The 17,331-nt window shown below is 37.1% G+C and overlaps 1 protein-coding gene across 2 annotated transcripts; it reads left to right on the top strand.

Moving 5' to 3' along the window:
- The first annotated feature begins 3,917 nt into the window (after positions 1–3,917).
- LOC136884039 (protein stunted-like) lies at positions 3,918–15,207 on the top strand. 2 transcript variants are annotated; one of them, XM_067156058.2, is made up of 4 exons: positions 3,918–4,035; positions 8,338–8,468; positions 10,777–10,818; positions 15,082–15,207. In XM_067156058.2, the coding sequence occupies exons 1-3, from the start codon at positions 4,007–4,009 to the stop codon at positions 10,791–10,793; spliced, it is 177 nt and encodes a 58-aa protein (XP_067012159.1). In that variant the 5' UTR covers positions 3,918–4,006; the 3' UTR covers positions 10,794–10,818; positions 15,082–15,207. The 2 variants fall into 2 exon arrangements, with proteins under 2 accessions (XP_067012159.1, XP_067012158.1); XM_067156057.2 differs by lacking the exon at positions 10,777–10,818.
- The last annotated feature ends 2,124 nt before the right edge of the window (positions 15,208–17,331 follow it).

The following is a 17,331-nucleotide window of genomic DNA, read 5'->3' as shown; positions in this document are numbered from 1 at the left end:
GATCATTATTTTTATTGTATGTCCATTAACCTCTTCCTCTTCTTTGTCTTCATTTTCGCTGTTTGGTTTTTAATTTGCTTCGCATAGATTGTGACGATGGGGTAGGAAAGGGCTAGGAGTGGGAAGGAAGTGACCGTGGCCTTAATTTGCCTCGTGTGAAAATGGGAAACAGTTTACATTCTGAAGATAGTGGGTTCGAACTCCACTGTCGGCAGCCCTGAAGATGGTTTTTGTGTGGTCATTACGACCGTTGCCTACGTTACGACATTGAGGCTGTCAGTCAAACATACAATTACAAGAAATGACATGCAGAGGATTAGAGCAGGGCGGGGGAGGAAAACGTATGCGTAATGTAACTCATTATTATATTCCCATGACACTTACAGAGCCAGCTGATGAGCCTCCACTGTCCACCAGTTTCAGAGCTTCCTATGATTTTTTAGAATTCATGATTCAAACAAGCACGAACAACACACACATAAGTAAAACAACACGAAACTTGAAATAAATAAATAAAATCTAACACTAATGCTAAAATACTCGAATGCTAAACCATGTAACCTAAATATTAAGCATTAAAACGCTAGGATAACACTTATGACTTATAAAACATGAATCAACGGGAATTACAAGAAAAACACTACGAGTTTCCATTGCAATCAGAAATGTAAGCGACAGGATTATATGGAAAGGCGCGGGTATAAAACAACTAGCGATCGCAGCACTCAAATGTCAAAGCTCGTCTCTTATTGAATATCCTTTAGGTCGACCAGAGATGATGTATTTTCGGTAGTCCCTATCTTTCTTCTTCTACTTGAATGGTGTGGTTGGACTCATTTGTTATCGTCCAGTCACGAGACCAGATTAATGACACTGACACATATATCACTCGTAGTGAAAGTTAAAAGTATAGTTGATAGAAAAAAGAAAAAAAAACACCATAGGACTCATACAAAACATTTATATCCCACCAAAGATATGACAAACATTTTGCAATGGCAGAGTGAGAACAAGGAGGCTGTTAAAGGATTATAATACAATATGTGCATCATCAAGAAACTGATTTATGCTGTAACAAGAGCAGGAGTTAGAGAGGATAGTAAACACGAAATACTTGTGGGGAAGGGGATGTCCATGTTAAGCAAAGAGGATAGGAAGCGCTGGCGGCGAACATCAAAAGCAGGAGGTGATTACTGTCGGTATCAGGCAAGCCACAAACACAGGAAGTTGGGGGAGAAAGATGAAAAAGATTTTTATATTGGGGAGTAAGAGCATGATTAAAACGTAGACGAATAATAGATGTGATGTGGCGCCGAGAGTACGTGCCATAATACAACTACGGTTTAGGAGGAATAACAGGTTGTAATAGATGAAAAAAATGTCCCTTTTCTCGTGACGATTCATTTCAATCGGACTGACATTGTTGATATCTTTAAATGAGGCGAAAGACCTTATACTATTAGATTCTTTGATGATTTTAGCAGCTGACTGAGGGCTGAGGGTCGAATTGAAACTTACGACTAGTCATGTTCCTAGTCACCGAAACTGTCCTAGCCAACGCTCATATTCCTCATCGAGGGTAAAATAATGCAGAGTGTGAGAAATGTTCAGACGATGAATGAATATCCTTGGTTTACTAGGATCTGAGGTTCGAAAGAGTAAAGGTTTGCCCTAGCATGGATTGAATTCTTATCGTACGAAGTAAAAACACTTTTGAACACTTTTGAACGACATTTCAAATATTTGAGCCCTTAACCCTTTCTTACCCATACCTACCATATGGCAACAATTACTTTTACCCTTTACAGAAACAATATTATACTGAACACCGTGCTATTTTAGCCCACATTAGCCACTTGGATATATTTTCTTCGAAATAATTGTGTTTCTGAAGTTGGTAACACTGTTAGAGCTCCATGTCTTCTGTTTAAGTCTCAATAGCTGCTTCAAACATGGAATCTGAATGGCGGGTTTCGTTTTCAACTGGGAGTAGAAAGTTGATTTGAAGCATGCGTCATTAAATAATATTAGATACATGTCAGTAAATGGCTCTAAATTATATTTGTACTTTGAATGAAGTCATATCCCTAATGTATTTTACTGTAATTGGTTCCTAAAATAATTATTGCCAAATGGCAACCACAGTCATTGGAGGTTTTCATACCCTTATCTCATATGATTCAAGTTTCTTGATGAATGTACTATGTACTGTACTGTATTATTATTTCTTTATTAGTACAGATAGGTCATTCATATTAAAACTAAAGTTACGAGTTATTTTCTAACGTAGTCACATAACCTAACAAGAGATGTTTTCTTGGTAGGATCCCCACCTCCTACTGTCATATGAAGATTTGGACTTTATGCTGAACGAGGCAGTAATTCCTGATGGGGATTTATCAGATGTTGATATTGATGACGATGACCCTAAAAAAGTAGAAGAGAATATTGTTCTCAGGGGCGTTACAACTGATGAACCACCAAATTCAGTAGATATAACTACACTGACTCATAGGCCCAATCTTCCTGCAGTAGATAATTCTGCTGTAATAGACATTTCTGGTACCAACGGTTCACCCACACAACTGCAGCAAACATCCAGAGACACAGCATTAACATTAATTGACAAAATTAAAGTTTATCCGAAGTGGAGAAAAGTCGATTTTGATTCTCCTTGCACTTTCATTGTTGAAATTTCAGACTGTGATTGCGAATTTACTCACAACTGCAGAAAAGTCAGAAATTAGGAAAAGAGGTGAACCGAGCTCAGAGTTGCATCCTACTATGAAAAGAAGGCGAAAAGTAGCCATGCCAGTTTCTGATGTGAGGTTTGATGGTTTGTGCCACTGGCCAGTTTATATTCCAAAAAAACAGAAGTGTAGGAACTCTAAAGTGGGTTTCACCAGGGTGATGTGTAAGAAGTGCAAGGTTGGCTTATGCTTGGATGGGAATAATGACTGCTTCTTGCCATTTCACAATCATTAGTTAAAATTCAGAAGAACTAGGCCCACATCATATTTAGTATTAAACTACAATTGCAATTTTTTCACTGTTTTACTATATTAAGTGATGTGTTTATTGTGATGTATTCAACTGTAATTTTAATTTTAACTTTTTTCCACTGTTTTACTATATCAATTGATGTGTTTATTGTGATGTATACCAATTGTGCAATAAGAATATGAAATTTTGTGAGTGCCTATTACTTTGACACCATGCCCCAAAGTTGCCATATGGCTATAATAATTACTTCAATAATTACAATGGGAATTTCTTTAAGAATGGTCATATTATCTTATTTGAAAGCCAAATAACACAGTAAGAACAGTGAAAAAAATTTTTTTGCAAAGAAAAATAATTCAGGATAGAAAGGGTTAAACCGGGCGAGTTGGCCGTGCGCGTAGAGGCGTGCGACTGTGAGCTTGCATCCGGGAGATAGTAGGTTCGAATCCCACTATCGGCAGCCCTGAAAATGGTTTTCCGTGGTTTCCCATTTTCGCACCAGGCAAATGCTGGGGCTGTACCTTAATTAAGGCCACGGCCGCTTCCTTCCAACTCCTAGGCCTTTCCTATCCCATCGTCGCCATAAGACCTATCTGTGTCGGCGCGACGTAAAGCCCCTAGCAAAAAAAAAAAAAAGGGTTAAGAGCGAAAATGGTGTTATAAAGCCTTCAAAAGAACGTTTCCGGAGAAGGTAGATGTAAGATATTAAATTTTATATCGTTGGCTGCATGCGAGTCAAAAGATACGAGAAATCCAGTTCAGCATCTGTCACTATAAATTATTATCGTTTCGGCATGAAGAATATTCCTAATTTTAAATGTTAATTATTTTATCTGTGTACCATTATTTAATATTAAGTAAAGAAATTTGGAACTAAAGAATAGCAGCAGATGGAAGAAAAATATTACCGTAGTTACTTCCTTCCCCCTCCCTCATCACTGCTAGTCTTGAGAGGACGGTGATCTTTTTGGTCTATTACATTTTCTCATATAATTAAACTAAAATGGGTAATTGGCGACAAGCTGGTTTGAAGTAAGATATAAATTCTGTTTATTTCTGCAATATACTATAATTCTTTGATTCTCCTTAAATTTAAAAAATATCGATGTAAGCAGAGTTCTGTTGCAGGGCAGTTTTCTTTTTTGCTGTGAAAATCAATTTTTGCCTTATTTCTCGGTAATTGATCGCATATTACCGGTAGTCTATGCGTGTTAGAAGTTAATCATTGACATATTTCAATTGTAATCTTTTGTCTATAGGCTGAAGATTTCAAGCATAATTCAGTGTAACCCTAACCTCGTAACTGTTCGTCGTTAGCGTAGTGCATAGGCCACAACAGTGAAAGCTGATTAAATATAAATGTTTCCACATATTTCAGTATCCTGTGAGCTCGGTACCATTTTGCTGGCAAACTACATTTATTTAATCCTAATCTATCCACTTGCCAAACACTGCACATTCCCTAGCAAAACTAGAAAGGGGGTAATAATACTTTATTCTGAAACATTTCATTAACTTAGAGGTGCTTATAACTAAGAACTCATTGCATAAGAATTAAGAGAAAAATTGATATTGAAAGAAATGTCTCATAAGTTTAGCTAATTTTCCTATCAGTTTTGAATTTAACACTTAAAATTTTATGACTTTTTTGTAAGCAGAGAATGCGAAGTCAAAAATATCAATATGTAATTTATTTATACTTCCCATCATTCTATGTAATAGACTATAAAAGGCATAATTGATTCTATGCCAATCAGTTTCAAATGGGTGATTAATTCTCATGCATCTAGGAGGAACAATTGTGTTCAGCTTCTGTGTAATTCAGAATATTTTATTAGAGAACGAAGTTTATGGATTAAACTAATATATAGGTCTAAGTTTACTCGTCATTCTTGAAGAGATTGTAATTTCAGAGAGATTTCCAATTTTGTGTATTTTATGCAGTCATACAGGATACAAATTCTGTAGGGAATTATTATTCTATTAAGAATAAATTTGCAAAATATGTTGGACAGACTTTACCCTAGATATGGAAACAGTATTGTTAGGATTCTATATCAGAGTACAACATTCTAGCAAGGGACATACCAGTGTTACATACAGGTACATGTTTATTGGTGAGCAAATTGGGAAAATCTCTGGAATATCTTATGCAACCAAGTGTTTGTTTGTAAGGATTTTAAAAAATCGACATATTTTTTCATTGTGAAAACTACAGCTCCAGGTCCAAATGGTTAGCGTGTTAGCCTTTGGTTCAGGATGCCCCGGGTTCGATTGCTGGCTGGGTTGGGGATTTTAGCCTTCATTGGTTAATTCCCATGGCTTGGGGGCTGGGTGAGTGTGTGTTGTCTTCATCATTAGAATTCATTATAGGTAGGGCCCCATCCTCATAGACCTGCAGATTGCCTATTGTGTCAACTCGAAGGACCTGCACCAGGCCTCTTCAGAGGCCACACACAATTATTATTATCATCGTATGATAACTGAAGTTCAAGATACTTGCTTGGGGGCTGGGTGAGTGTGTGTTGTCTTCATCATTAGAATTCATTATAGGTAGGGCCCCATCCTCATAGACCTGCAGATTGCCTATTGTGTCAACTCGAAGGACCTGCACCAGGCCTCTTCAGAGGCCACACACAATTATTATCATCGTATGATAACTGAAGTTCAAGATACTTGTGATTAATACACCTAAGTCATTTATCTGTTCTGTAGTATTTACAGGAATATGGAATTTTATTTAGAATTGAAGAAAATATTTCATTTCCTCTTACAAAAACAGATTAAGGTAACTTGCATTTTTTTTGTGAGCTTTGTACCATTATAAGATGATATTTAGGTGTACCAATTCTTGTGAATAATTTTAAATCATCTACAAATATTAGGAAATATCATGAATAAAAGTTAGGGCCTATAGTAGAAACATAATTGGAGCAAAGCGAGCAGTTTGTGGGACGAACAGTGATGTCTACTGTTAAAATTAAGGGTGTTAGGAAGGGAACAGAAACAAATTCATATCCAACAGCATTTAACTCTTGGGTGCTTGCACAGATGACTGTTCTTATCCAGGAGTAAAATTTTCTCAGCATCTGTTAATATCCTTACAGTTTTTCACAATCATCTACAAAGAAAGGAAAATTTTGAGATATTTGTGAAATTTTTACGTTTACAAATGATTCATTATTATAGCATCTTAGAAGAGGTCTATGTCAGCACTGGCATTAAAATCTTTTGCTTAATTTCCCTTCAATCGTTACCATATGTCCGGCCCCGTGGTGTAGGGGTAACGTGCCTGCCTCTCGCCTGGAGGACCCGGGTTCGATTCCCGGCCAGGTCAGGGATTTTTCTCTCGACCTGAGGGCTGGTTTGTGGTCCACTCAGCCTACGTGATTAGAATTGAGGAGCTGTCCGACGGTGAGATGGTGGCCCCGGTCTCGAAAGCCGAGAATAACGACCGAGAGGATACGTCGTGCTGACCACATGGCCCCTCGTAATCTGTAGGCCTTCGGGCTGAGCAGCGGTCGCCGGGGTTTGGGGGGAGGGTTACCATATCATCTATATGAATTTTTCCGAGTGATTCCAATATGCCATAACCATAACATGGGCCATTACTGACAGAGTGGAGGAGTAGTGATCATTCTGTAGTCTTCACAAAACTGGGACATGAAATTCGATGTTGACCATGAAAGTATATACATCACAATGAGTACAGTACGCAAAACTTTTAAGTGTTCCTTCGGCTTCCTTGTGCTGAATCGGAAGACCGCGGTTATCTTCGAGATTCATATTGGCAACCTCTGACACAAAAAATATGAATCAATTATGCATCGCCGTGAGACATCTGGCGGTATAATTGCAACACTTAAAATACTGTTGTTATTTACACAGCAAAATCAAAATATAGGTTAAGCTTGAACATGAGTCAGGAAAATCGAAGTGTATCACAGGAAGAATCTAGAACTCCTACACGGAAACAAGATTTAGAAAATTCATATCGATTGATCATACTACCGATTCAATTCAGATTTCATTTCCATTCAGTTTGCAGTAATAGTGGAACCGGGTTAGCTCCCTCCTTATTCCTTGCCTCCATAAAATGAAGTATCACTAAAAGTTTTGCAGACTGTAGAGATAGATTTACATTCCTAGTGGCCAGACATGGTGGCAGTTCTATTGGAGACAATAACAACTTGCCTTTGTAACACCGAGAATGGGCGTATTTTGTACATTTGCGCAGTCTTAATTTTAATTCTTCTATATAAGTAACAATACTTCTAGCTGCGCGTTGGTGGGTCTGTGTCAAACTTACAGGATTTGCTCTCTGCTACTTTAGGTGTCACTTTACATCATTTCTGCACGATTTTCTCATTCCTAAGAATGCATGCCTATTAGTAAAGTGCTACCCTTTCCTAAACACTGATCATATTATCACTGTGTAATGCAGTTTAATTGACCTATGAAAATGGAAAAAGAGATGTCTGAAGAACTGAAAGTTTCCAAGTTTTGAGTGTGTATTCACAAAACAAGTAGTTTATATACCGGTACCAAGAGAAAGAATAAGGCAAAATGCTGAAAGTTGTAGTAGTTCTTCCCACATTGTATGAAAAAAGGGAAGTTGATTTAATTGACTAGGTCCTGTGACATTCGAAAACTAAACATAGTTTCCTATCCATGGGTGACCTCTGTGTATGCGAGAATGGGGGCCTACCGAGGATGAAGTCTAATGTTTAAGATGGTATAAACACCCAGTCTCCGAGTCAGAAGAATTAACCAATAACCAAGCGAGTTGCCCATGCAGTTAGGGGCAAAGAGTTGTGAGCTTGCTTTCGGGAGATTGTGGGTTTGAATCCCACTGTCGGCAGCCCTTAAGATGGTTTTCTATTTTCACCCTAGGCAAATGCTGGGGCTGTACCTTAATTAAGTCTGCATCCCTTCCTTCCCGCTCCTAAACGTTTCTTACTTCATTGTTGTCATAAGACTTACCTGTGTCAGTGCCACGTAAACCAAATTGCAAAACAGTTAACCAATGAAGGTTAAAATCCCTTACATGATTGGTAATCAAACCCAGGACACCTTGGACCAAAGGCCATTGTTAACAAGTTAGCCAGGGAGCCAGACAACAGACCAATAGTGTTTAATTCACATATACTCCTTTCACCATGGGCACTGAAAGTAGACCCATTCCACACAAATTCACTACCATAGTTTTGATGACTTGTTACCAAACATTCATACAGCACTGAATTGGCAGCCACCATCTCAGAGGTTTCTCTTTTGTTCATCCTGAGGAGTGAGTAATGTTAACAATTCCTGACATCTTGTTTTCTTTTCTAGCTACGTTCAGTACTCGAACATTGCAGCGAAGTTGCTGCGAAGAGCCCTGAAGCCAGAATTTAAAGCCGAAGCTATGAAGAGGGAGGAATCTCACATCAGGTTCACCCCTTGGAAGGATGGCAAGGCACAGAGTAAGTAATATGTTACTCACAAAATCACAATCATAACAGACCAGTAATGACATTTGACATTGGAAAGGTGGAGCTGTAGGCCTTTTGTGTTGACACCCATGGGCGACCTGCAAGGCTAAAGAGAAATTAGACATACAAATAATTTGCCAAGGGAGATGTTCAATAGATTTCTAGCTTTTATGAAATCATTTAAGTGAAGATGATGTAAACAACTGATGTGGAATCTTTCACCTGGGTTACAGCCCGAAATGCAGACCAGATTAGACTGAATGGAAGTTGTAATTTTCTTCAGGTATAGGTGAAGTAACTGCTTACATGTAAGGTTAGTATTTTGGAGAGGGATGAAATCGAATTAGATCTTTAATGGTACAATACTACAATTTGTGATAAGAGCACGCACAATGAAGAGAGAAAGGTTATGTTGGGAATGAGCTCGATGAGTGAACTGACCTGGGTGACGAAGGAGATTAAAACTTTGTCATGGAGGCGGAGAGAAATACATTTTTTAATTACTTAAAGAGAAGAGATGGAACTAGTTTGTGGGACATAAAACCAATATCATAATAATAATAATAATTTAGTGCAGGCAGGATATTTTATTAAGTAAACTACCAATTTTTGTAGCTTCGAGCCATCTCAACTTTCACCCTCTGTCTTATGTTTCTTTGGCTGCTTATTTTCACTCTAACCTGTCCTCCAAAAGAATTTAAGACAATTTGTGCAGAATGTATATGATATAGGCTGTTTAAAACTATATTTTTTGTTACTAGAGTATTCTTCAAAATAGTGCTGTCAAAAATGACAAATGATTTGATGCACACAACTTCAAAAGACTAGAAAAAGGGCAGTTAATGAATCCTGTTCAGAAAATAATGGGATTTTGAAAATAACTTCAGAGGCTTACCTGCAACCTCATTAGTTTCTCTTTTGAAGTAATTCTCTCCTCTGTTATACAGTACAAATGCTCCCACTGCTGCTTCCACTTATGGAAGCAGTCCTGGTATATAATTTATGGGTTTAATTTTTTGGTTTGATCTCTTCAGTTGATTGAAGTAATTACCCTGTCATCCTTCCAGGGTGAATATCAATTTGAGGAATAGATAAAAGTTTGCCATGCGAGTAGGGTGCATAGGGAAGCACAAAACTTGGGTTGGAATTTTAAATATTTTCCTATATACTTCATTTACAGCACCATCGATATAAAAAAAGACCATCAGCATCACTTTCACATTCGACCTTACCTGCCATGCTTTTTTTCGGTGCTGGAAAACATTTTTCATCCCCTGTGTCTATTGGTTAACATTTTTATCATCTTTACTCCAGCCTGGTTAACAAGATATTCACACCCACGTAACGACTGTCGTTTGTTTAGACGCTCGCGGCCTTCTCGGGAAGGATGTTGTCAAGCGGTGCTCAGTGCTGCCAACCTCTCTTCTTTAGAACTAATGAGTGAGTGGTGCTTTGACGGCTCGTGGTGGTGATTATTGTTATACGATTGGTGAAGAGTTGTTCTTGCCGAGCGGGCGTTATGATAGGACCTGGAGAAGACCATTGGTCTGGAGTGGTTCTTGCCGTGCGGATGATTAGGATAGGATCTGGATAAGACCTGTGATGTAGGGACAAGCACTACTAGTAAGCACTACTAGTAATCATCCTCAAGGTATATTGAAATTTTCAATATTGTACGTACGATCTAGGCCTGTTACATTTCCTTGCACTTTTTTTTGTGCTGGGATTTGTAACGGATTATGATTAACTTTATTGATGGAAACGAGAGGAATGCAAGTAACTACTTCAGAAATGAAAATGGTGTGTAATACTCTTCATTAGGTTATAAAAGCAAATGTACTTCTTGGGGTGCGACAGTGGATTCCTGGACATCGCGGTGAACACATCTCTCCTCTGAGACGCACTCCAAGTAAGATTTCATTAATTCCACTTATAGCATAAGAAATATGTTGTCAACCGGGCAGGAGTAATATCCATATCTTCATTTGGTTCTGTTTTTAATACTGTATTTACGCGAATAATACCCGCACATTTTTTTAAAATAATTGAGGCACAAAATCGGGGTGCGGGTTTTATTTGCGTCAATGTTGGCTTTTTTTTTTTTTTTTTTCAAAATAAGCCTACCTAAAGTTAGGGTGCGGGGATTATTCGCGTAAATACGGTAGTTTGGTTCTTGATCATGTCTCATCCTGAGAGACCAGCTTGGTTTAGAAAGTGTGATTCTCTGCTCATGTTATTTGAAAGGAACATTGAATGAATCCCTCTTATGTGATAGATGTCAACTTCATTTCTTTTTCAGTTCGTGAAGGAAAATAAGGAAGTCTGAAAAGATCTAAGTTTTGTAAGTTCATGGTATGGTGTGGGTGTGCATATTATTTCTGCATTGTTTTGTGATTGTCTTTTTATAACCTGCTTGCAGATTGAAGTTTTTGAACTTTTTGGAAAACTAACCTTGACTTTTGGAGTGTGTATTGAAGTTTAATATTTTTGCATTTATTCAGAAATTGCATTGAAAATGTGTTTGTCTCTTTAAGTGAATTGCCCTTGTTATGTAGGTGGAAACCTGACTAAGGGGACTGAATTATGAATCAAATTTTGTGTGTTATAGAAATAGGCTCTTGATGTGCTTTTTCTTAGCCTATTTTGTAATTTAAAGAAAATTGCTTCATGGTATAATATTTTGCACTTGTGATACATTTTCTTACTAAATTCAGTTTCTGAACCTTTCAGGCATACTAAAGCAAGGAAACAATTCTGATTATTAATGGTTTATTTTATTTGACATGAAAATTGTCTGTTACACCTGCCACAATAAGATAGCCATTTTCATATGATTTCATTTCATGTGGCTCGTTATGTAGGGTGTTTAAAACCCAAACTTAATCATTTTAAGAACATTTTAGTCATTGAATTGTGCATTTATTTAACCCAATATACCATAGAACAAATTGTAATATTGTATAGGATAGACAAGCCTAAAATTGATAGAAATATAGAAAATATTAGAATCGTCGTTGGCAGTTCGTTGTTTCAGAGTTTACAGATTTCCTGGCTAATAGCTCACTTCAATTCACAGCGGTTTGTGTTTAAATTCCGGTGATTGTAGAGGCCAATTCTTCCGTGGAACATACGTCCACACATCTGTACTTTGTTGGGAACTTAATAATGGTCTGAAATAGGGTTAACTATTTTGTCTTATTAAATGATATTGTGACAGTGAGCGATTACGACTATCTACCATCTAGATTCACAATTAAGTATTTATTATTTTCCACCTAGTCGATACAATGATTGCTTAAGGCAATGTAATGGTTAAAAGTGGTACATATTTCGTATTTTATCAACATCTTCAGCCACATAACACTGTTTAGATGAAAAATATATAAAATTGACAAAGTAATGCTTAAGAGGAAGTGTCCTTAAAATTAACATAAGATTGACAACATTAAAACAAACAAAAACTCAAGAGAAAATATATAAATTATTACTACAATTGAAAGCAGTTGTCAAGGAAACACTTGTACAATATTCCAAGAGAGTATGTCCTAAATGAATATTCTTTTCTTAATAATTCATAATAATTGTGAATCTATTGAAGTGCGATACGGACCATGAAACTGATTTTATGTAACATCTACCATCTATGTAAAAGTGTGGATTAATTAAAATATTGAAAAATAAATCTTCAATAATATCAAATAATTTGTACAATCCAAATGTATGTCAGATCATTATGACTATGTCTTGTTCTACAAATAACCAACTTGTACTTTTTTAGACAAACACTAGTATTCATTCCATGTACTTATAATACTATGACAAGTTCATTATTGAATTTTAGTAGCAATAAGCATCGCTTTCTCCACAGACTAGATTTTAATGACTGTTTTATCTTGCATTAAAACATATATTATACTTTAATGAGGAACCCAGTTCAGGGCCCTGACTTAGCTTTAGATTAAGTATGGCTGAAGATGCTTACAAATCCTAAGCGAAACATGTCCCATTTTAACATATATGTAATATTTGTATCTTAAACTTAAGATTGTAAAGTATTGGAATGGTGGTTTTTTAAGTAAATTTGTTTGAAACTTTTACATTCTGTACTCCAATACGGCTATCATAAGGAAACTCATAACATGTAATATCTACCATCTGGAAAGTAGTACTAAAAGGACAAGGAAAACTCCGCAATACCGAGAGGGCAGCACTTTGACTATGCAGTCCAACCACCAAGTATAAATACTCTTGTTTTTCTCTCCACATCAGTCATCCTTGACGAAACCTGCAGGAATGATAGCAAAAGGTCAGCCACTCACCAACCCAGGGTAGTCGAATGAGTGGCTAAATTTCTAGGAAATAAATTATCTGATTTTGTAATGATTATGAGGGGGTCCCCCAGGGCAGTATTATTGGAACTTTGTTTCATTTTGTATATAATTGGCCGGGCTGAGTAGCTCAGACGATAGAGTGCTGGCGTTCTGAACCCAATTTTGCAGGTTTGATCCTGGCTTAGTCCGGTGGTATTTGAAGGTGTGAAAATAGAAGTGGAAGCAATATAAGGACTTGGCTAAGGGCCCCGTGCTCGCCAACCCACGCTCCCAAGTCGAGAGCCCCTGGGGCTAGGATGTAGAGAGTGAAATAAGCCTTTATCTCACCCTCATTAGTGTCAAACCACCTTACATCATCCACCCATCTCATTGGGGTTATTCAACTATTTACTAGTGACATGTTTTGTGCACAATGGCTGAAAAGAGAGGGTTCATGTGATCTGACGGAACATAATCCTGATGCTTATTCTCATGTGTTTCAGGTACTTCATAGTTTCCGGTAAACGAATGAACAATCGGACTGTTTTCCCCTGCCATCCAGTCACATTTGTCCCCTCCCACACCTTTTCATTGTGGCTGCGCTATAACAACCGCATTCTCACCAGCACATTTGGACAATGAGCCATCAGCCTCATGCACTCTCTCTTCAATGTCACTTTTGCTTATTTCTAATCCACTATCTAAAACTCTTTCAGGCAGATTCTGAATTCAGTCACCTTCACTACCCCAAGCAACAGTGAACTGAAAGTCATGCAAACTAAGGGATAATTGCTGCAGGTTAAACAAAAGATAGTGAAGCAGGCAGTAAGAGACACAAGACATTGCTTAGCTATTCATAGAACCTTGAAAATAAGAGCTATATGTAGGCTTAGCCAACGCACCAGCAGAAATGTAACAGCCTATGCTTGGCTAGCATGTCTTGTCATCCAAGGCTAATGGTTAATCTTCTACTTAGTGAAGGATGTATTTTAGTCTTTTTGAAAATAATCTAATCAGAATACTTCTGTCAATACGAGGTTAGTAAAAGACGAGTTACATTTTCCACAGTTTCCCACAGAATTAACATTTTTAACCCTTTGGTTATGGTTATGGCGAGAACGCTCACGGTGCCGATACATCGGCTCTGTCCTATTTAGGGATTTTGGTCATTTGCGTGGCTGTTAAATGGTAACAGTTGATTATGACAGTAACTTAAAGCGTTGAATTTGCGTTTTACTCTACAGATATATCCTTTAGCCCTACAAATTTGTTTTTTTTTCGACAAATAAAATCTGTTTACCATGAATGTTTATGTTGTGGTTATTCAAAGTTGTTTTGCGTGGATCTGTTTTGGTTGGCTCATGAATACAACAGTTTGATCTTGCTATCAGTTTAGTTTTGAGTTTATTTCGTTCCTGTGGTATATCGTGTGTTCTCTGTACTTAGCAAACTATAATTTTACACCTCATTACTCCGTTGTTGCACGTGCTTGCGTCATCCTGTTATCGTAATGGCTATGCCATATTCAAAGCTGAATGAGGCTGATGTCCTTGAATTTTCAGATGATTCAGACAGTAATAATGAACTTCTATTGCCAAAAGTGATTCCCGTTATGTGGGAAGTGACATAGTCACAGCTACTCACCGTACATTGGACCACGAGGACCTGACATCGATGACAGTTACGTGTACAGTGAATAACTGTGTGTCATACTTCATGAGTGAATTGGAGCACACACATCGTATTGATATTAAATTATTCAGAATTAAATGTTCTTTCTTTGAGGTCTAAGAGTAAAGAAGAAAGGCGCAATAATGTCTGATCTTTCTGTCATTGAAAACCATAATTAAAAAATATTATTTTCAAAGTTTAATACTTTTTTCGGCATTACTAATAATAACATCCAAGGTATGTTAATTTGTGAAATGCTCATAGTTTCCTGTATTAGTGTGATTTATTTGCTTTTAATATGTGTCAAACTGTTTTCATGTTGATATTTTGTAGTTTGGTTAGAAAATCACAAAAATTAGTTCGAGCTTCTTCGAAGCAAACCCCTGCATATAGGCTGAGTGCGAAAGGATTAAGAGTTCTAACACCCATTTTCTGTGCTAACTGTGATGTTCAGAGTATGAATTTTATTGCTTGCAGAAATGAATAATTATAATTTTTTCACTTTGATAAGAAAAACTTGATTCGCATTCTCCTGAAACTCATTCCACCTCATGTTCAGAAGTTGAGAGGGTTGAATATAGATTATATTTGTAATATATTCTTGTTTATCTTATTACTTTCAGAGCATCTATCCACTCCAGCACCTGAATAAACGTGGACGTTATTGATGTGGGGAAATTAGTGCGTGAATGTTCATACATGTAAAGTTTGTTGCCTGTGTTTAAATAAATGTTAACTCTGTACAGCTATTCCAATTTTTACTCCTGTTTTATTATCCAGTTACTGTTCATTTTTATGGATGCATACCACAGTCTGGTGTATGCCTAATGAATGACATAAGTGATATTTATTAAATGTTATTGTATTACAATTTAATTGTTAATGCGATAAGGAAGGTGGAAGTACTTAACATTCGAGGACGATTTTGTAGTTGAGTAATGGCAAGGTCTGGCAGTTAAATTCAAGATTGGTCAGTTCTCCTTAAGTCATGAAGTGCATATATTTTCAACATTATAAACCGTGGATTTAAAAAGATTACATTGAATTTGCATAAGTTAATACCAGGGAACACATCAAGTTTCAGTATTCTTTTATTTGTTGCTATGAAACATGTGAAACTGTTTATTAAACCATCTTTCTCCCTTGTAAGTTAACATTTGTCATCAGTTGCAATCAAAAATATACTGCTAAGACCCACTTACTTCCCTAGAAGCAATGTAATAAACAGGATACTTACTATAGTGGAAGTTGAAAAAGTACGTATATTTCTTTCTCTTTGACTGTGAAATCTCGAGTTGTTTCCGATTGTCATCAAGGAAGTTTTAACAGTTGAAACTTGTGACGCAAAATATTGTAATCTGCAATTTTACTGTTGGAAAAACTTGACTGTCATTTCATTAGTGTTGCTTCCTTTCCACTAAAATAAAACTCCTGATTTTGGTGGGTTAAAACACATGCCCAGATTCTTCATCATCTGTAGCTCCCCGTGTGGGTATTTCCCAAGATCACGGAACCCAGCAAGGATACTCAAGACTTTTGAAGGGCAGGAAATACCTAAGATTCACATGTGCAGCCACAGTACAAGCAAGAAGCAGCATTACCATTGCATTCCACCATTTGAGATTGCCGTGCGGTCAGCTTGTAAGCTTGCATCAGGAGATAGTGGGTTCGAATCCCGCCGTCGGCAGCCATGAAGATGATTTTCTGTGGTTTCCCATTTTTATACCAGGCAAATGCTGGGGCTGTACCTTCATTAAGGCAGGACCAACATCTTTGGGGGTCCAGAATGTCCTCGGTTTTTTTCATGAGCTGTGAAATGCCCTTTTTGAATTGGTTTTGGAATTTCGTCTATAATTCTTGCCACATTTTGACCTAAAGAGTGTAGGGCTGTCACTCACACTAGCCATTTCAATTCTAGAAGCTTTCCAACACGTGGGTGAGTTTTCCGCTTGTTTGTAAAAAATAAAAAAAGTGTGTTTTTCAAACCTGTTTCCCTGGTAACTCTGACTTCTCAAAATACTCAGTTAAAATGTTGTACTCTTCTGTAGTGTGTAGGGAAGAATAACTCAAAGTAGAATTGAAGCCCCCTCTTTTAAAGCTTAATTTAAAAAACAAATTTTGGTGGAAATTTGAACAAAGATCTTGTGCTTAGAAAACAACTATAAAAAAATACTACTGTAATACTTCAAATAATTCACTTAATGTACTAAGGCTTGCACATACAACAATGGTAAGTAGATTTAAAAAATAATCACAGAAAAATATTGATTTTCATAAATGTTATAAGGGAAATGGCAGACGTGTGTACATTATATAACCACTGAGCTTGATAGCTGCAGTCGCTTAAGTGCGGCCTATTCAGTATTTGGGCCCTGAAAATGGTTTTCCGTGGTTTCCCATTTTCACACCAGGCAAATGCTGGGGCTGTACCTTAATTAAGGCCACGGCCGCTTCCTTCCTGCTCCTAGCCCTTTCCTGTCCCATCGTCGCCGTAAGACCTATCTGTGTCGGTGCGACGTAAAACAACTAGCATTATATAACCACCAATTTGAATACCGGTACCTGATTTTCTGTTATGACATGCATTTGTAACATTTATTTATATGATCATGTTGGAAAAGAATTTTATATTTTCCTCATAAAATTTCATGTTAGTCACCTATTCTGCTGTTGAAAAAAAAAGTCAATTGTTGTTCTTAGTTAAATGTTTTGTTTCCCCCTTAAGGCCATGGTTGCTTCCTTTCCACTCCTAGTGTTTTCCCATCCCATCATCTCCACAAGACTTACCTGCGTCAGAGTGACATTAAAAAAAAAAAAAAAAAAAAAAAAAAAAAAGTTATATTTCAAAATATAATCTGCATGCCATGAAAATT

Source organism: Anabrus simplex, chromosome 12, assembly GCF_040414725.1.
Source record: "Anabrus simplex isolate iqAnaSimp1 chromosome 12, ASM4041472v1, whole genome shotgun sequence".
NCBI lineage: Eukaryota > Metazoa > Arthropoda > Insecta > Orthoptera > Tettigoniidae > Anabrus > Anabrus simplex.
Note: the sequence above shows the minus strand (reverse complement) of the source record. Positions and strands in the feature narration are given on the sequence as shown.

What these genes read in the sequence shown, in the direction of transcription:
- LOC136884039 (XM_067156057.2), top strand. Translation starts at nt 4,007, where the DNA reads ATGGGTAATTGGCGACAAGCTGGTTTGAA. An exon ending in TGGCGACAAGCTGGTTTGAA is followed by an intron (nt 4,036 to 8,337) that starts GTAAGATATAAA and finishes TTTCTTTTCTAG; the next exon opens with CTACGTTCAGTACTCGAACA. An exon ending in GAAGGATGGCAAGGCACAGA is followed by an intron (nt 8,469 to 15,081) that starts GTAAGTAATATG and finishes TATTACTTTCAG; the next exon opens with AGCATCTATCCACTCCAGCA.